The following is a 20169-nucleotide window of genomic DNA, read 5'->3' on the forward strand; positions in this document are numbered from 1 at the left end:
GCAAGAACGAGAGCCACAGATCATCCTCATATCTCTAAAATGGTAACTTTACAGGAGAAGGAAAAAACTATCTTAACTCTGAATGGAAGTTAATAGAAAATTGTTTTTTTTTCCACAATATTGAAACATTTCTGTTCTGGTTGTTATGAAATTTTCACCCAACGTTGAGGGCGGCTGACGTTTTCAAATTCAGTCGAAAAAACAAAATGAGAAAAATGGAAGTGTATATATTTTTTTTGCTCCGATGTATGGCATATGTATTTATTTATACGCATTTCTTTGCCACTTTGTATATTCCATGATTTATTCTTTGCCAATTTTCGACCCCTTGAAAGGCTATACATTATACATTGCTTTAACTTTGTTCAGTTAAATCCGTTTTTATTGTTCAGCCTTTAAAATTTTGATTGTTTTGTAGTCAAAATATTGATTAGACTCCATTACTAATGTTTAAATTACTAATATGTCATTAATTATTACACAAATGATTGTTGGTACTGTTTGCACAGCACTGAAATATAGACAATAGACCTTCAATACCAAACCAATACATATTTTATTGGGTAGCATAAGAATCAATACAGTGCCAAATCAATGCGATTCAATAACCACGTTCAGATTGATGCATCACAATGTATCACGTTTTCCCTCCTGCTGTCGACCTCTTGTGGGGGGGGGTCCGGCGTCTCAGGACGGGGTGCTGCATTGTGGGTTTTGTTGAGTTAGGAGTGTGTGTCTGTTGGGGGGGAGTAGCTGCTCTGAGTTGTGATGGGACGCCTGAGGGACTGGAGTGGGGGGTGGGAGAGAGGGGGAGTTCAGGCAGGGTGCTGTGAGAGGTGGGTGTGCGGGGAGGTGCGTTTGGGTTTGGGCAAGGAGGGGGGTAAGTGGGCGGAGGGGAGGGGAGGTGGGAGGAGCCTGGAGGCTGCTATTTGTAGATCCTTGTGATGGATGACTGCTGTGTGTGAGTGTAAGAGAGAGAGAGAGAGAGAGCGTGTTTTTTTTTGCCGTTCCCCCTGTTCCTCTCTCCGTAGGCAGCCAGTGGAGGAGTGGAGAGGGAGGGAGCCAGACGCAGACGCTGAGAGAGAGAGAAGCAACTCCACAAAGAGAGACAAGGAGACAGAGAGAGAGTTTTCTTTAGGAAGTCAAGCACGACAAGAAGAGGACACGCTCTTTTTCTTTCTTTCTCCCCCTTCCCCCGGCCTGAGGACCACCAAACAGGAGAACAGGAGAAGACTTGGTGTCCATTCACCTTTCCCTACTTGAGGACAAAACCACACTTATTCTCTTTTTTTTTCTTCTCCCCCTTCCACACACAGTCAAATCTGTCTCTCTCCCACACGCTGTGGTTTGTTTGCTCAGCCTGCAGCGACTGGGACGTCTGCTGGTAGCAGCAGCAGCAGCAGTAGTAGAGAGTGGTGCGCCGGCTTTGTGAGAGGTTTGGGAGGAAAAAGCTCCAGAGAACAGAAGGCAGAAGAAAGCGTCGGAGCGCGAGGGAGCGCCAGACGTGCGGATCATGGCCAGGAGAGGCTACTCCGGAGGCTGGAAGTGGGCGCCGCTGTTCCTGCTGTTTTGCGCCCTGGTCTGCGGCCGTTCCAGCGCCTGTCCCGCGCTGTGCACCTGCAGTGGCACCACCGTGGACTGCCACGGGCTTGGGCTCAAGAGCGTTCCCAGGAATATACCCCGGAACACGGAGAGACTGTGAGTAAAGATCTCTTCTGTCCCACACTTGAGCGAAGGGGAGAGTTTAGAGCTGGTCGCTGACCCCTCAAAGCGCACCCCAAAGGCAGATGTCTTACTCAATAACATGCTGTTTTTTTGGGGGTGTCACTTTTTTGTGTGAAAAGATATACACTTAAATCTGAACACACTGCTTGTGTGGAATAAGTTGACAGAATTGGGCCAACTGAGAGTGGAAAAATCTACCTTTTTGCAGGTTTGGTGTCCAAGCCCACTTTATCCAAGTATTCAGGCACTTCTGAAGACAATAATTAGCTAGAACTGATGTGGTGTGGTGGATTAGCTGGATCTGTAGGGTAGTAGATGTCCAGTGGCATGATTGGTGACCACTGAAATTGATAGAAAATGAATGTGAACAGTAAAAAAAAAAATATTTTTTTGTCATTTTGGGCCGTTTCTTTTGGTCCATTCTTCATGAAATTTAGAAACAATGTGAAGGTCAACAGGCATTTTCGAATTATGTCAAAACCCGAAAAACGACACACATCCATGAATGTATGTATGTATGTATGTATGTGTGCATACATGCTGGGGGAGCTCTGTCATTACCAATGTGATATAAAGACTTTCACCTACTCAGATGGCCGCCCACAGATCTTGTTGAATAATGCTATCATTACGAATCACTATAGCAGTGTATAATTCGCTATAACATTTCTCTGCTTTCTGTAATTGTGCACATGCTGAATGTATTGTTCATAGCTCATATTAACCTACTATTACTAGAACAATCAGTAGTGGCTGATACTTATAGGGATCTGATATATTCTTTTTAAAAAGTTCTGCTCTTTAAAATGAGCTGTTATTAACTGGAGCACTTCACCAAAAAGTAGACTATCACACTCAAACCGTCCAAAAACTACCCAAATACTACCCTACACGAAGAAATACACAGCTAACAACATGACATGACAATGAAAGTGTGCTATTACAGGCTGGATTTGTTACAGGATTGAATCGAATCCATGTCAGATTTCAGGTCTGGCATTTTCTCCTGATTTCGGCCCAACACTGACAGGCCACCTCTAGTTATGGGCCCAAACTTTAGAAGATAAACCTTGGATTTTGAGGATCGTCTGCAGCATTTAAAGATTTCCCATCCTTATATGGACAGTTGTTCTTAGTGCACAGAGGCCAGCATCTCTTCTCTGGACAGAATGCCTTTGAATCTGTCTCAGTCTTTGAGGCCCCCCGGTGCACGTAACTGTTAAATCATGTAGAAAACGATGCAAATCTGGTGCTTGACTGCGTGGCCTGTGAGAGGGTCTAATCAGCGACTGCCTGAAAGAGGGGCGAAAGTAATCACCAGCCCACTCCGGACTTCTCTCTCGCTCCCTCTCTCTCGCTGTCTCCTCTCCTGCTCTGTTGTGTAATTCTTTGAAATATTCATCTCGCAATCAATTCCGAGGACTGGGAAAAGGGGAGGGGGGGAGGATAGATTGTTCTATTTCAGGTTTAGAATATCTGCGATGAATTATACATGGCGGGGAGGTAGCGTGTGTCAGTCCCGTCTCCTTCAGAGAGAGCGCTGCATATTTCATGCATTTCAAAGTTAATTTCTAAGAACACCTTCACACAGAGGACGCCGGCGCGTGGAGTTCAGGCATCTAGCCGGTCGAAAAGTTGCACAAAGCATCCCACCCCCACCCCCTTCCTCCCAGATCAGTCCGATTTGGGCTGCTTCAAGTTCTTCATGTGTAGGTCATGTAGAAGTGAGGCGGTCTCTGTGGATAGATTACTTAACATGAGAAATATTCCCCTCCTACCGTCCTATTATGTGGGGTCATTTTTCAAGGTGATTGCTCAAGTCAAATACACCACACGCAAGTCCCCGGTGGTTTGCTCCGACTCATATGACAAATGGACGATGCCCCGAGTGTTGCCGTAATTGCTTTTGGTCTTTTCCGCAGGACTCCTTTTTTGTTTCCCTTCGCACGTCTTTCGGAGCGTTTCCTGAGTTGATAAGACCGGATGGAAAAGCATTTTTCATTCTGAGAGCTGATACTCTTGGCCCTGTTGGTTTTTGGCACTTTTATGAGGGAGCTCACTAAATATTTAACCCCGCTTGTATCTGTAGTGGAAGTAATAATTAACGTTCTCAGTGCAATGCTGTAAATATGTAGCCGAAATAATAGCCTCAGCATTCCGAGAGAGAGAAGTTCACACATTAATGCGGTGAGGTTTGGATCTAAAAGCTTTCAAAATGTGTGGAAAGGAGTCTAAATGCACAGGGCCTGTTTCTTCAACCAGCACAACTGTAGAAGTCAGAAGGTAGGGAGGTATTTTGGGGGTGTATTCACGCCCAGCTGTGCAGCTCCGTAGCAGGACAGCATGGTCTCTCTCAGCCTTAACCGGCCAGGACAGTGCGGCTCCGCTAAAGTCGATTGCTGCAGACAGCCTGTCGCGAGCAGCTTTGCAGGAAGAAGCCAGTCCTCGGTAGGTAGCCCCAGATAAGCGTTATCCACGCTGACAAGCTTCTGCAAACATGCACGTGTGGTGGGGGATGGTGTTGGAGGTGCTGGTGGCGTGGAATCCCATTTGCACTTGTCAAAGGGTGTTTCGATCAGACCTGACCTTTTGACTGGCGTCCTTTAATGACCATGGGCTCGGCAGCATTGAGTGCAAAAATCGCATCCCTCCCCCATTTTTTTTTTAAGCCCACCCCCCACAAGGTTTCCCCATTAACTTGCTGTGCTAGGCCTGTGAAAACATGCTGCTCAAAGACAATGAGCACCCCCTCCCGACAATCTACCCACAATACACGCCTCACAAAGCACTCACCAAAGCTGTGAGATGGGCTGAAATGAAAGGCGCATGAGCTGCAACATCGGTTCTTGGTGCCGTTTTTTCCCCTCAATGCTACATTTTTCATGCAGCATGTCCACTGTTCTGTAAATCTCTCGATACAGCTCTCCCTTCTCTGCGGCCTGGCCGGCCCCCAGCCTCCTTACTCCACCTTACTCCACTTTAGAAGTGTTCTTCTAAAGCAGATGTCCAGAGATCTACCCTCTCCTATTTTATTTGTGCTAATGCATCTATTTATATACACTTAGGACGCCGCGCTGCCGAGATCAAACGCGGTCGGATGTGCCGAGCCCGAGCCATCTGATTCGGGATTCTCTTTGTAGCGGGATGGCTGAACTCGGGGCATGGGACTGCTCATGCTGTGTAGTCTTCCACGGGCCCGCTCAAGTATTCCGCATGCCGGCCAAATGTCCTTGCTCGCTTTCCGACGATTGTTTATTGATTCATCGAGGGCTTTTTGGGGAGTAGAGTACAGATGTAGCAGAGAGAAGCTGTTTAAGGTGAGCAAGGAAGGAGACTGGAAGGGTCTTTGCATAGTTTTCCAAGTACCTGGCCCTAGTCCTGGACTGTAGGACTTAAGCCTAGTTCTGGGCAATATGAACCTAGTCCTGGACAATAAAACTAAAGCCAATAACTGTAGACCTCTGAAGCCAGTCTTAATTCTGTACTCCTTTTGGTCCAGTCTGGTTTTCTCTATGGGAAAAATGTATGGGATTTCTGAAAATCAGCGCCATCTAGTCCGACGGTTGTTAAAGTGGTTCTAAAATCGTTACAATTTGTGGTACGAACACTTTTCCTCTGTTGCTGGATCTTCTGGATCCAATATAAATTTTACGACATGCGAGCTGACACTGCTGCACACTGAACTGACAGGAAACTGTATGAAAACACCCCTAACAATGAGCGAGTTTTGTTAATTGTGGTAGTAAACTGGCTTTGATAGTAATTGAGTACATTAGGTGTTGCTGGTGTTTTCTTATGTAATAGGATAGATTTTTAACAGTAACCCTCTTATCATCAAACATAATTTTAGTGGGTAGGAATGCCGGCTGGATGAATGTAGTGTTGCTATTTTATCTCCTTAAAAAGCTCGTAATTCCGAGGATCCAGTGTGATAGCAGGTATTTTTGAAACCCCTCCAGCATTTTTGCCTTAGACCCAGAGTTGCTAATACGGGCATGACGCACAACTTCAGAGGTCTAAACAGAAATGTTCCCAATATTTATATTTTTGGTAGCTAATTTGTTTTAGCAGTGGTGGCCTACAGTCAAGTAGCAGATTTTGGTATATAATTGTGATTAAATTTAAGAGTAGACTTCATTCATTGTTGCGTCAAGTATTAGCTTGCATGTAGCATGTATGTAGCAATATTCATATTTTGACTGCTAAACAACCTTATATTTCACAGGATTCAAAGATATTTGAGGGAAAAATTAATATTTTGAGCAGTTTTGTTTAACATAACAAAACATTGGGAAGACTCCATTCATTTTTCCCATAGAGAAAAACACTTTAGACCCAGGGGTCCTAATATGGGCACGACGCTAACTTCAGAGTGCCGGACGAGTTCTGTATGACTTTCTTAGCCATGAAAGTCCTTTAAAAGTGCTGTTCAGAGCTTGGCTGCCTTGGAACTGTCTAGATATTGAGAGGTGTGTTTGTGCATGCTTTTGTGAGTGAGCCTTTTAGTGCTAGCCTACCACACTTACTTGCGCAGAAGAGCCAGTGTTAGATATCGAAGGCTTTGCCTGGATCGGCACCAGGGACGAGCAGAGGAGGCTTGCCGCCAGACGATGCCCTTCAGGGGAGTAGATGGATGAAGGAAGAAATCCATAAATGAGCGAGGGGTTCGAAGTTTGGGAACAAGCACTGCCTTTGTGCTTTGAGGGGCCGTTCCGGTGCCAGGCTATGCCTCGGGCACTTTTGGCACGGTGCATCTATGCTGGAATAACTGACAGCGCTGTGCTTACCAGATCCATAATTTAACTCTGGACAGGACGAGGCAAATCCGGAGAGAGACAGAGAAATGTTTCCTGACAGGGACCTTGGCACGGGCACAAGGTGCTAATAAGCTACGAAGGGATTAACGCACTTTTGGACGAAGGACAAAAACGTGTCCATTTGCTGGAAGCAAATGAATAAGTAAACCTGATTTAAAGGAGCAAAATTCCCAGTGACTTTTTTTTTTTCTCCCTACCAAATTTGACCCCTCCCCTCATTCCTCACAGATGTTTTAATGTCAGGAATGAGGATCATTCAGGGAATGTTGATGCTGATGAAGACAGTGCTAAATTATAGGTTGTGTGGAGCAGCTGAGTTCCCGCTCCACGCCTCTTCCAACATTCCCTAAGCCTCTGCTGAGCCTGGCAGAGAAGTGAAAAGGGTCACGGCAGCTTAAACTCATCCTTATCCTTGTGCTCCTTCGATGTGGCATTTGGTGCATGAAGGTCCAAATGGAACCTTCTGGGTTGAAGATACTTTGCTTGCAATGGACTAAATCTTGATGGCAGTGATATCTTGATATAACCCCAATGCTCCGTTTACATTATGACCGTAGACAGACAGTGGCGAGCCAGAAATTCCACATTTTTGAATGGAACAGCGACGGGAAAGTCCTGACAAGGACAGCATAGCGCAGCAGTCAGCGGAATGTTCCGTCAAGAGTTTGGTTTTCCCAACTTTTCCCATCAGCTGCCGCGGTAGAAAAAACTGCATGTTGATTTTGTGGGAAACAGGGGCGCAAGTAGTTGATGTACAGCAAAACCAAACTTCCATCACAACACACCATTTGAAACATTAGTGTTCAAAATATTTTTAAGGATATAACAGTGGTTAACCATGAACCCGTCTACCGCCACTGTTATTCCAGTGATATTATCACTGTGGCAACGTTAACATGGCTGAATGCCACTGTTGGTCGGGTACCATCTTTGAGAGTCAGATTGTCCTGGACCAGGACAGTTTACCTGTAATTTTGGTAAGGGTTTTATTTTTATGGGGGAGGGTTGTCTTCTGGCTTAAGGGCTTTGATGTTCATGCCGAAAGGTGGGATCTTGAAAGTACAAGACTAAGACTAAGTCAGCATGCAGTGTATCGGATAGGATCCCTTAACCTGAAGTAGTGGAAAGATCAACCTAGCTACCTGAAAGCCAGAGCACCCAAGACTCTTACACAGCTCCTAGTCATTTAAATCTAGTCATTTAGATCTAAACTGGCTTTATTTATGAAAAAGAAATTGCAACCTCCCATGCATTGTGTTTACATTTTCTTTCTTGAAGTTATTGTTTATCAATATTGAATTATGGCTTCAGAGGCATGGCTCCACCATGTAATGTGTATGAGAAACAAAATAAAAGTATATCTGGTCAGACAAAAGTAGACCATGTTATTTAGAAAGCATTCAGTTCCCCGAATGAAATGAAAGAAGTTACTTTTCTATTGTTAGGCAATTAAAAAAAGCATTGTTGCCGTATGGCAATGCCGTGCGCTAAAGGGTTAAGCAGAGATCTCAGTAACACAACTCTTTAAAGAGCAGTGTTTACCGTTTACTGGCCAGTTTTCCCAAATAACAACAGGAATGGGATCACTTCAGCCTCTAATGGGCTGTTTTTGTGCTTTCCTTGGATGCTGCTGTTGTGGTTTAATCCCCGTGAGCCGTGATCAGGACATGAGGCATGACGCGTGACAGAAAACGGTCAACAAAAAGCTGACTTAACTACGCAGCCTTGAACAGGGGATCATCGGGATGCTGTGGAGAGAGAACTGGGGGGAGGGGTTGATTGTACGGGATGAGAGCGTGTCAGAGTACCATATGGAAATGACTGTGCCCGGCAGGAGACAGAGACAGGCCTCCTTGCGTTTAGCGCGGCATCAACACTAATCAAAGAGCGGAGGCATCCTGGCATCTGCTCGGAAGGAACTTGCCTCTCCCGATGTCTGTGAAGGCCACAGTGCCCCAGCACTTGTCACCATACGCATAGAAAGACGTCAGATGATGAAAGGCTACGCACAAGCATGCTGTAGACAGGAGCGCAGCAGCGTGATCCCCCAATGCACAAGCACAAACCCTGCGATTGCTCACTTCCCATACGCTCAGATGTTCTACGTCCCCAGAGTGTGAAGTTTTCTAGCCGCACAGTCTGACAGATCGAGTAACAGGCGCAGATGTTCAATTGATTAAAGATAAAATAGACCAGCCGTCCACAGCCGCTAACTTCGAGCTCTTAAGAGCGCCTCATGAATGGGGTTCACTTTTGGAGTCCCACATATGGTTAAATAGTGGTAACTGGTCATTTGTGACTCCACACTGATGGGTTTTGCAGATGCAGAGTGGGGCACCCACATATTTGTACAGTGTAAGCTAAATTAAATTACTGCTATTAGATTAAGTGAGTACACGTTGCAATTAATCGTAACCATATGAATGCACTAATGGCTTTTTGTTAAGGGGAATTAGGGTAGGGGTGGTGGGGCGTGAGTGCTTGCAGCTTCTTACTAGCCTACCCCCCAGCTCTTCACCTTCACTGGTCCTTCTTTACCACCATTGGCCCTTCACTTTGATAGGGCTTTCCACCCATAGAATGTCAGGTTCATTTCACACGTGGCTGAGTGCAGTCCCTATGACCTTGTTATGAGCACAGCAGCGGTTTGCACCACTGCAGCCAGGCATGGCTCTGGCTTGTCTGATGTCTAGACTGATCTGACAACAGTCTCGTTCCCCCCACCAGCCGTCTGGCTGCAGATTGAGTTTGCACTCCGTTCTCTCCCTGGATAATTTGAGCAAGCCATTTGCAGGTCAGTGTTGACACTACTGATTACCTTACAACACTTTTTACCAGGTCCTCCTCGGGGACTGATGAGGAGGCTGTGGATGTAATGCTTATTGAGCGCTCTTTTCAGTTCCTGTTCTCCACCATGTATTGGTAACGGATGGTGACTGAGCAAATGGGGATTGCGTTTAAGAAATAAGGATGGCTTGTAAAATCCATGTTTTCATGAACATTGCTGTGTCCTCCATGTCCTCCTAGTTATTTGGACAGCTTTCTATGTCATTTTCATTTTTCTTCTGGTGCCTCAAGTGTTCAAATATCTCTTTTTAGGATTCCTTCTGGCATGAAGTGTTGGTCAGTGCTCTACTTGGTATTGTTGGTACTTGGTATACATTTTTAAATCTTAACTGTGTAAAAAAACATAACTGAAAACTTCTTAACGAGGCCATAAATGCACAACAGGAGTATGAAAACACAAACGTGACATAATCCATGTGAAATTGTCAAACACCCTACTCAAAAATGTTTCTTGGAGGTTATTTTAGTCCTGCCAGTCTGATTCTCTGTAAGTAGAAGCATAGCTGTATGTGCTTAAAGGCACTGGCCTGCTATGTAGGTCAGTGCTTCTCTCTGTCATTGAGCTTCAGGTCTCTAAAGTCTGTTCTGGTACACTGGGTCTTCTCACCCCTACAGTGACAGGTCCATAGTGTGTTGAGGATAAGATCACAGCTAAAGATTTGGAGTGGCGTGCCACCAGGCTCCATATTTGGGCCACTAAAGTGTTTTCCAACTAACCAGAAAAAAGAAGTGTCTGCTTTCAAGTTTTCACATTGTAAGCTTAATTACCTAATTTAATTTCGATTAGCAAAGTGGCAGGGGGACTACAGTGCCATACATTAGTGTAATAGTTCATTTTCGTCCGTATTTGGTCATTAATGGATGCTGCTCTTCCCCCCCTCTTTACTTTAGAGGGTCCAGATGCTCCCTGCCTGGCTCAAGATCTCATGGCTGGCACCTCCATCTGTCATGGGAACTGGCCAAGTGAAAAAACAAGCACACTGTTGCATTAATTTATCAACGCTAGCAAGTAAAGTGAAAGAGCAAGAATGGCCACAGCATGTGTTGACGTTTGGTTACGTTTGAGAATAAGAGCAAGAAGTTGTTTTTGGTCAGGCTGTTCTCTTTGGATGCCAACCCTAGACCCTGTGCTCATTCTTACCCTGAGACTAAATCAACAAGCTCTGTCAGCGTATTGCATATTGAAGCTCTTAGCACATGGCTGCAGGAAGCACTGGAGCGGAGCTGAACGTTTGAATTCTCCACGCCAGAGCTCGATGTGACACTTGGGTACGTACGCCAACCTTAACATCTTCTTTCGAAGTTGGCATCTGTCCATTCTAATGCAGTCCGCTAGGGTGTGATGTAATGCTCAGCGTGCTTGCTCCTGTGGCCAGTGGTCAGCAGCTTGTTGGCCCAGCAAGGTGCACCGTCCGCACAGTCGTGCTGACCCCAGATCTTCCTTTGTTTCCTCTACTCCTGCCAGCCCAAAGCTGTTCCCAACAAATGGCTCTGGAATCGGGTGCTTATTTTCTTTGGAGAGTTACCAAGCAAAACACGCTGAGCCGCGGTCCCCTTTGTAGCGCGTATGTATGTTTTTGAGTGTGGTGTGTGTGTAGCTGGCAGGGGGTAGTGTGTGTGTATGAGTGTGTGAGAGAGACAGCAAGTGACTAAGTATGTGTGCGCATTTCCCTTCTCTTTGCCTTGGATTCCATTTCATGTTATATTGCTCAATTCAAAACAGGTCTCCCCGTCACGGCGGGATTTCCAACAGATGGCAGAAATAAACATAATGAGTTTTGCACTGGGCTCCTATGTAGCCCTTTGAATTATTGAGAAACCAGGACTCTTGGGTGAACATGAAACATCTAGGTCCCCAGCTCTCTGTCGTGATGTGACGAGATGACAGGAAATGGGCACTGGCGCTTCTTTGGCTCCTGCACTTACTATAGTTCCTCCTATTTAGGGGGGGCAGTGGCCAAATGTTGGTATTAATCAATGGTGAACCATGACAAAGAAAGAGACGAAACCAACCTTTACAACAATGCAGTAATCTGGTTTATGCTAGCACCCCTACAGGATTTCCGATACTATGTTAGTGCACAAAACTTTTGGCCGGTTTTAGATCAAACATGGACATTTGAAGCTTTCCCTATGTACCTGAAGCTCCTAACAGACATCACCATATGTTTCACTTATGTTAGTCTCATAGTGACTCCTTCAGTAGGAAACCCTGGCATTGAGCTGCTGTTTTCCATTTCTAACAACCACCTGGAACCTGGTTAGGCTACAACTCGTATTTGCAGACTGTGTAACATTTAGGACTTTCATATGAGTGATGCTGCTTCTCGTGAAATTGGGCCCACTCCAGTTTCTGGGGTATTAAAATGTATTTAATTGATTGCACTAGTTAATAATCTAAAGTGTAAGGCCTTCAGTTCAGCTCCTGAAGGCCCAATCAGTGGGAGAGCAGTATCTAGATACTGCAGTACAAAAAAAAATCTGATTGGACAGTTTTCTGTTGGTGTTTTCAAGATTTTAACCCAGACTTTTTAATGAAGCACAAGTATTACTACAGTATTTGCAGAGATTAAATACAGCAAGCATGACGATACTGTTAAATAAACTGGTAAATAAATTGACCCAGCAGTCACCAAATGGAATAGCTCAGACAAGGAAAGTAATTTTTCTCCCTCTGCCACGTTCCCAGCATTTAACCTCGCTCGTCGCTTGAGTGATGGGCCGACTAACTAACTCAACATCTACAGAATCTTTCTTCTACATGGCTGATATACATAATTCATAGATTTCACTACGGCACTATCAGTTAAAGTACTGCTTGATCCAGTCATGCTGCCGTTGCTTATCGACGCTATATGAAGGCTAGTAGCAGCCAATCAGCATCGTGCACGAGATAATGGTAACTGATCCATGCTAGCGTTGATTTACTGTTGAGCTACGTTAGCATTTTGAATAGAAATGCTTTTAACGAGGCATTAGCTAGCGGTTGTTAATAGCTGTGCTCTTTTGTGAAGAGAACAGTCACTGTAATGGAAAAAACAGCTGTGTGCTCTGAACTTTAGGCCTGTAGGCTGTTTTTTTCCAGAGGTACCGTCATAAACACAAGGACTACCAGACCTTTATGGCCATGGTTTGCGTAGAACAGTGTGAATTAAACCTGTATTGTAACTGGATTAAAATGCGGAACTCTTTTGTGTAGTTTTGCGTCCTTTTGTCACTTTACTGGTCAGTGGGAAACAAGCAGTTTGAAGGCAAATGTTAGCATAATTAAGTGCGATTGGTTGCGCTTTGCTAAGTGTCCGTTCACTTGCACAGGACCCTCGGCCCCTTGGGTTCCAATAGAGGGGGGCCACCCAGTAGATGTGTCCTTGAGAAAGTCATGAGAAAGGCTGGATTAAGTGCCCGGCAATAAACAGCACATGTGTATATCAGGCCGTGGCTAATGAATCCCACTCCATTATTTATTTCCCTCTGTCCATGCACCTGTGTATACAGACCATCTGTCTGCAATGACCTCTCTCTCTCTCTCTCTCTCTCTCTCTCTCTCTCTCTCTCTCTCTCTCTCTCTCTCTCTCTCTCTCTCAATGTCCCAGGAGTGGTCATTAGAACTGCAAGTCAACTTTGGACCCACAGACCAGGCTTTTTGTGTGTGCAGGCCTGTACGTGGGCTTATGTGAATGTGTTTTGCCTGTTCATAGGAGTGAGGCCTTACTGCTCAAGGACTTAACCAGAAATCCTCAGATCTCACACTGGTGGGATTTTCTTTTTACCAAAACCACTGTGGATAGCGCTGGGGGCTCCTCATCTGGCATGGAAATAGCCAGCGGTGATTCTGTGACTTGTAGAGATGTGGTGGCCATTGGGTAGCCAAGGCAACCTCAGGGTTAGGGTTAGGCTACCACTTGTATTTGCAGTGTGTCTCATATTTAGGACTTTCAGAAGACCTGGGTTGATTTTTCTCACAAAATTGGGCCAGTGCCACCTCGAACACCTCTCTGGCTTTCCCACTGGACAGAGCCTAGCTAGCCTAGCATTGTATGGCCACTACATTATGGTGCTGTGGGCAGTTACTGTTCATATGTCATCATACAGCTCCCACTGCTAACTGTGCTACATACTAACTCCACTAGCTTAAATGAGTGGGTTTTATTTGTTTGACATTCCCCGATACTTAGGTTATTGATTTTTCTCACAGAATTGGGCCCACCTATTGGACCCACTCCACTCTCAGTTCCTAATCATGTTTCTTTTTAAGCTATAGTGTAAGGCCTTGTGTCCATGATGGTGTTTTAGGATTTAAAAACCCTTTTGTTTCCAACCCAAACATCAGTACTGTAGAAACTGAGTGGCCATTGGGTGGCCAAGGCAAGTTTAGGGGGTCCAAAGTCCATAAACCCAAAAATATTTCAGAAAACATGACGGTTTTCTTTAATACTGGAGAGCAGTGGAACATTTACTCACCACTCATTGCAGTATTAGCACAGCCCCATACACAACAAGTCCTACATGCACTCAGTCACAAATATATATTCTTATTTTTTTTATTTACAGTCCCTTAAGTTCTAGGTATTAACCAGGCAAGTGTAAGGTTCAATTTCCAAAGTTGTAGGTTATTATTTTGGGAATTATGATGGTAAGTTCCAATACAGTCTACATAAATTACACTGAAACGCCCAACAGGTTCCAGCTATTATATGAGTAAGAGAGTAATTTTGGGATTATCTATAATCTTTAAAAGAACGTAAGGAACCTGGGCAACTTGTTTAGGTGTACTGTTTTGGTACTTACAAAATTTTAGCCTAATGAGGCCAAATTTAGCCAAATTACTCGGTTAATATCTAAAACCTGTTTGGCACTTCATTGTAATTTAGTTCAACTGTCCTAAAGCATATTATGTAAATAAATATCTAGTGCTTTGGAATTTGTATAAAAGGATTCTCAGCCAAAAAAGTTTTGAGGTGGCCCCCAGGGTGGCCAGTCAGATTTCATGCGTAGCCAGTGCCACCCCGAACACCCCTCTGGCTTTCGCACTGGACACAGCCTAGCATGAACCTTCGCTTCTGCTGGACTGTGTGGCCACTACATTATGGTGATCGGTGCTGTGGGCAGCCACTCTTCAAATGCCATCATACAGCTCCCACCACCAGCTGTGCTACATGCTAACTCTGCTACAAGTCTGCTAGCTTAAATACCTATATTAATGACCCCCACAGTGGGGGGGCTCTGCAGTAAGGGGTGTCAGGGCTGTCTCTACTCCTAATCCCCACATCAAACTAATACTACTGTGTGTTTGACGTGTCAGAAAGGTGCAGCCAGTCGCCCAGCAGGGTTAGATGGCTATGATGTCCCTTGTGTAAAATGCACTTTTGTGGGTGCTGAGAGTAGCCCGACTTGTGATAGTAGAAGTTACCACTTTAGAGTAAGACTACTGAAAAGGCTCTATGAATGGTTTAAAATGAGTTTTTGGTTATTAATTAGGTCAAAAACTGTAAAAATCATTAATAAACAGTCATAACACAAATTAAAGAGGCCAGCAGTGACTTTCCAAATACTGAGCCCACATTCATCCATACTGTTACACCTCAGATCTTGCACGTAACTTATCTTACTTTGCAAAAATGTAACATTACAGTACTTCAAAAAGTTTTCACAATACACGATAGATATGATAAACTGGAAAAATACAGTGAATGCAGTGATTTATAGTCAACAATTCACTCACTGTGCTGCACTTAATCCAGTAAAACGGGACTAATTAGGCTCTGTGCAGTCAGACATGCAGTCGGGATGCATGTTTAAGTACTGACCATACTTACGATATGCTCAGAAAAACATATTGTGGTGTAATTTATCATGCTAACAGTAAATATTGTCTCATTGTCCAGCCCTGTTACTTTTTCTTCTCTGTCTGTCAACAATTTATGTCAACTTCATCCGATACTCACATTCATCAGATATACAAGTTCACTGTTGCACTTTTTTATGTGTTATACCTGCTTATTTTTGATTTGAAGGTGTTTATGACCTAATTAATCACCATAAATGAGCTAATTCTAAACCATTCATAGAAAGGGTAGCCTTATTGTAAGGCAGTAAAATTACTACATTTATTAGTATGTGCGTAGTGTGATATTCTGGACTGATGTTTTGGGATTTTACTTTTTTTACTTACTTATTTTTATAATCATTTTTTTAATAATCAAAAGTGAATTTTCAACACTGGTTATTTTGGCTTATGTTCAAATTTGATTGATCTACATGATGATTTGGCATATCTTTTTCATATTTCATATTATATGTTGTTTTTTTTTTTCCTAGGGGAAGAAATTACCATAGTGTTGAAAATTCACTACAGTTTCATATTTCGTATTGCTCTAATGTCGCTTTCTGCTAAAAGCAATTTAAAACCAGAAGCAACATGGTTGCTGGTTTAGAAGAACATCTCCAAGATAGTTTTGTTTTCGAGTGACTCGCGAGTGAAAAATGTGGCAGTACTATATTTTGTATGTGTCTGCTGGCATACCGCTCGCAGTAAGTGGCAGAAAGAAGACTCAGAACTGCTAAATAGCAACTGCTCAGTGTTTGGATGAAATGTGACTGGCTCAAACACATTCCTGCTCATACAAACATGCCTTATTCATCAGGTCGTGGATAATACCTGTCTACGTCACCTCTACAACAGTAGTATAAGTAGAACTCAAGCAAATAAAAGAAAGAAAGGACTGGAACTGGATGGCTTAATGTAGATGATCCATTAAAAAAATGCCTGGATTGGCTCTGGAATCATGGCATCCCGTATCAAAAGTACCAAAACCGTGTAACTGAACAATACCACCAGAACACAGGCCCATGTGACTTTCACATTCTCTTTCTTTCTCTCATTTTAAACAAACATGCACTCTGTATAATTGAATAAATTTGACTCGGGGGAGTCTGGAGATACAGACACAGATGCAGACATGTTGTTACATAGGTACTTGATTATTTACTGTAGGGCTCCTTGTTACGGATCTAGACTAAACATGCCCGAGGCCAAGCTAGCTTAAGTGCATGCAGGCTTGTGTCGCTTCAAGAACACTTAATATGCTTTAGGGAAGTTTGATTGTCATGTAACAGGATCCTGGAATCAGCAAACACTTGTGACCATCATGTAATCTCACTTCAATGGAAGCATCCCGACGGAGCGGGACTTCATTAATATTTGATGTTTCTCTTGCAGGGAACTGAATGGAAATAACTTCACCCGCATCAACAAGAATGACTTTGCTGGACTCAAATACCTCCGTGTTCTGTAAGTGCTTTTCTAATGCCCTTTACTGATGTACTGGAAAGACGTAGATTGCCGTTTAGATTCTTATAGGCTGTAAAAAAAATCATATGAGTATATGTTTATCATTCTTACACGCTTACATACGAAGGGGACGTCCACCTGTCTTTCACAAAGTCTGCAGAATTTGGTCGATAAGACGTAAACGGAGTCGTTCAGAGTGGTTTGGTGTGAAACGCTCTGTTGTAGAGAAACTTACCGAGTCAGAACTGTTCACAGTGGTGGTGATAGGAACCAGACGCCTGAAGGCCTCAAAGCTGCCTTATGTAACAGTTATTTCACAAAATCATAATGAGCTTTAAGACTTTTGGTCAAAAATGATGACAAAAACTCTTGTCCATAAATAAATAAATAAAAAAATAAAAATTTGGACACACTTGGCCAAAAGATGAGAACCAAAAGTCTATCGGTGGATAAAAAATACATAAAATAACCTTATTAACATTTATTACAGTATGTGCCATAAAATCTAACAAGAGACACTCTTAGCAAAAAGGGTTCTATATGGTACCAAAAAGGGTTCTCTGGCCTGTAGCAATAGTGGAACCCTTTTCCGTGCTAAATTACACCATCTACAGCACATTCTCCATCAATCTGAAGAGCCCTTTTGTGATGCATGTGAAATAAGGCAATAAATATTGTTATACTTTGCACTTTAGCTATCATAGCTTTAGATCATGGCTGATCAATATCACTGTTGACAATAAATATTGTCTTATTGCACAGCTCAAATTCAATATTTCACACACTGTGCTGCACTTAAACCCAATTAAACAAGCTAATTATACTCGCTTTGTAATCAAACTTATAGATGGGAAGGCTTTTTTTGCGTTTTATGATATTCTGATGATTTATTATGGTATATAAAGGTAAATATTGTTGTATTGCCCAGACATACACATCATGACCCCTGGTTCCTATGACCAGCACTATAAGGAAACTGAGTCAACAAGTTTCTCTACAATGAATCGTTTCACATCAAACCACTCTGAATGACTTTGTTTGCATCCCAGTGATTGAATTGTGCAAATTTTTTGAACAATCAGACTTTAAAACACTTAATCTGTGATGCTGTTTTATGGTCCCTTCAACATTTTAAAAATCTCCCTTCCAGAATTCTCTCTTTCTCACACATCCCAACACAGGAGGGCAAATACTGCCGTCATCTTGTCACAAGCAAGATGGAAACTCTCTACATGCGGCTTAAAATTGGGAGCTTGAGGTTTTCTGTCTGCCTGTTAACCCCCACCGCACACACAGACATAAGCTGCCTTTGCTCTCCCTAAGGAGCTCCGAGGTCTCCTTCTGGCCCCTGCAGTTCCAGGCGGGTTGTTAACATGATTAACATGGAAGCAGAAGAAGGTGGTGGGGGGGATCTCTCACGTTTCTGACCCCTGCCAGTCGGCCGCCTCACTGCAGAAACGGGGGTTGTGAACCTTTGCCCTCGACGGGGAAGGCACTTACAGGAAGCGCGGTTTATGCTTACAGTCACAGGGCCTCGCACAGACACTGAGAAAACAAAGAACGGTCGTTTCGGTCGTCTGCCTTCTAAATTCACGCTTGCCGTGGTTTTTGGTCTGAGGTGGCTCGCGCTCTTCTCCATTCATGTGGCCGAATCTGTCAATGAGTAAATTTGCAAATGTTTTAAGTTGGTTAAAACACAGATGTAAAAAAAAAAAATGCTCAGTACTGTGCAAAAGTCAGAGACCACCCATCATTTATTCCATTTCCAGTCAAAAGAGCTATTAAGTGGAGGGATAAGAGATGAGAAACACTGTATTCGACTAGCTTAGGAAAGGGGAAAGTCAATGGAAAGGGATTGAAAAAGCAGAGGTTTTCAAAACTACACTCTTAAAGAGGGTTCTTCAAGGGTTCTTTAGTACAGAAAATGGTTCTATATAGAACTGTGAACACTCAAAGAACCCTTTGCATGATTGCATTGTGAAATGGTTCTTCAGACTGATGGAGAAATGTGTTCAATATGGTTCTATACTGAACCTTTTTGAAAAGGGTTTCTTTATTGTTATGATGTCAAGCTTGTAAACCCCAAGAGAAAATGGGGATCCTAACAACCACCTGGAAGACCTGATGGACACCAAAACTGCCGCCATCAGATAAACAGCACTTAAAGCTTTCATCTTTGAGAGAGAGGAGAAAATCAAGCTGCTTCAGATCTGAAAACATCCACAGGTGTTTCTGTCCATCCTTCCACTGTGAGAAGACGACTCAGCGCTGTGGGTCTGAAAGGATGTGTAGCTGATCAAGAAGAACCTCACTGAGAAAAGGAGACGGACACATCAAACAAAGAAGCTGAACAATGGACTGACCACCCCAGAGTCCAGACCTCAACACCACTGAATGTGTTTGATTACTTCAGAAAATGATCAACCAGCTTCTAAGACTGAACTTTGGAAAGCAGAACTAAAAACGAGTGGAAGCTGTGATAAAAGTAAAGGGTGGACAAATAAGATATGTTTTGAAAGGCCATTTTGACTGGAAACTAAAAAAGAAGGGTGGTCTCTAACATTTCCACAGTACTGTACGTGCAAATGGACAAGGACTTTGTTCTCCACTCAGAATGTTTAGCTATGAGGTTCAATATTCCACTTGATTGTAGTTCTTTTTTGGGAAATAATGAGCAACATTCTCGGAAAGACTGTGCCTTCCGTCAAAAATCCCCATCACCTTTGGAGAAAAGCACCGCCTGTTTGTTTATTTATCCCTTTACTTATTTATGGTCTCTGATCTGTGATTTGCATTTGCATTTCATCCCAGGGAAATAAAAATACAATTGCTGGTTCTCATTTGAAGCCCTCAAAGGGGACTCGCTGTTCCATGAAAGCTGATTTTAATGAACAGCTCTTTTGTTTTTCCTCAAAGCCAGGACGCATGTCTCCCAAGGTGTTGGATTGTACTGCTTCCAAGGCATCCTTTTTTATTTTTCTTATTTATTTACTTATTTATTTATTTGGTCCACATTTTGGCAGTCCCCGTGATGAACTTGTTTGTACTCAGTGTTGAAGGCCCATGTTCTAGCCTGTGGTTCAAGCCTCTTGCCCAAACAGCAAATAAGTGACTTCAGTTTAGAGCTTTCAGCCACAGTGGTAACCCTCCCTTCTGTCAGCCAGGGCCCTAAACATCTCCGAGCACGCTGGCCTCCATGGTTCACACCCCAGACCTCTGTTCAATCAATGAACCTAACACTCTCCCAGACCACACCAGCCTCCCCTCTGGCCACACACTACCGCCACAGTCTCACTGCCCTCCCCAGCACTTTTCCTTGCCCACTTTCCTGGCTGGACTCCCTCTGCTCCGACACCCCATTTGCCAAGATTCCACCAGCTTCTTCGGACCACAAAATGGGTCTGTCGGCCCTTAAAGAGCGCCGCAGGCTGGGACCAAACCACCCAGGCCGTGCCCCAAACATTGCCAGTCACAGCAGTGACCGCTATG

General features: G+C 43.7%; 1 protein-coding gene across 3 annotated transcripts in view; it reads left to right on the forward strand.

The window, feature by feature from the left end:
• Window positions 1-1311: 1311 nt before the first annotated feature.
• The window catches only part of slit1a (slit homolog 1a (Drosophila)), a 147355-nt gene continuing 128497 nt past the window's right edge, over window positions 1312-20169 (forward strand). For all 3 annotated transcript variants that reach the window (XM_036583308.1, XM_036583309.1, XM_036583310.1), the window contains exons 1-2: window positions 1312-1698; window positions 16609-16680. In XM_036583308.1, the coding sequence (XP_036439201.1) occupies window positions 1514-1698; window positions 16609-16680 (257 nt within the window). In that variant the 5' untranslated portion in view covers window positions 1312-1513. The remainder of the gene's footprint in view (window positions 1699-16608; window positions 16681-20169) is intronic.

This window comes from Colossoma macropomum, unplaced genomic scaffold (assembly GCF_904425465.1).
Source record: "Colossoma macropomum unplaced genomic scaffold, Colossoma_macropomum, whole genome shotgun sequence".
NCBI lineage: Eukaryota > Metazoa > Chordata > Actinopteri > Characiformes > Serrasalmidae > Colossoma > Colossoma macropomum.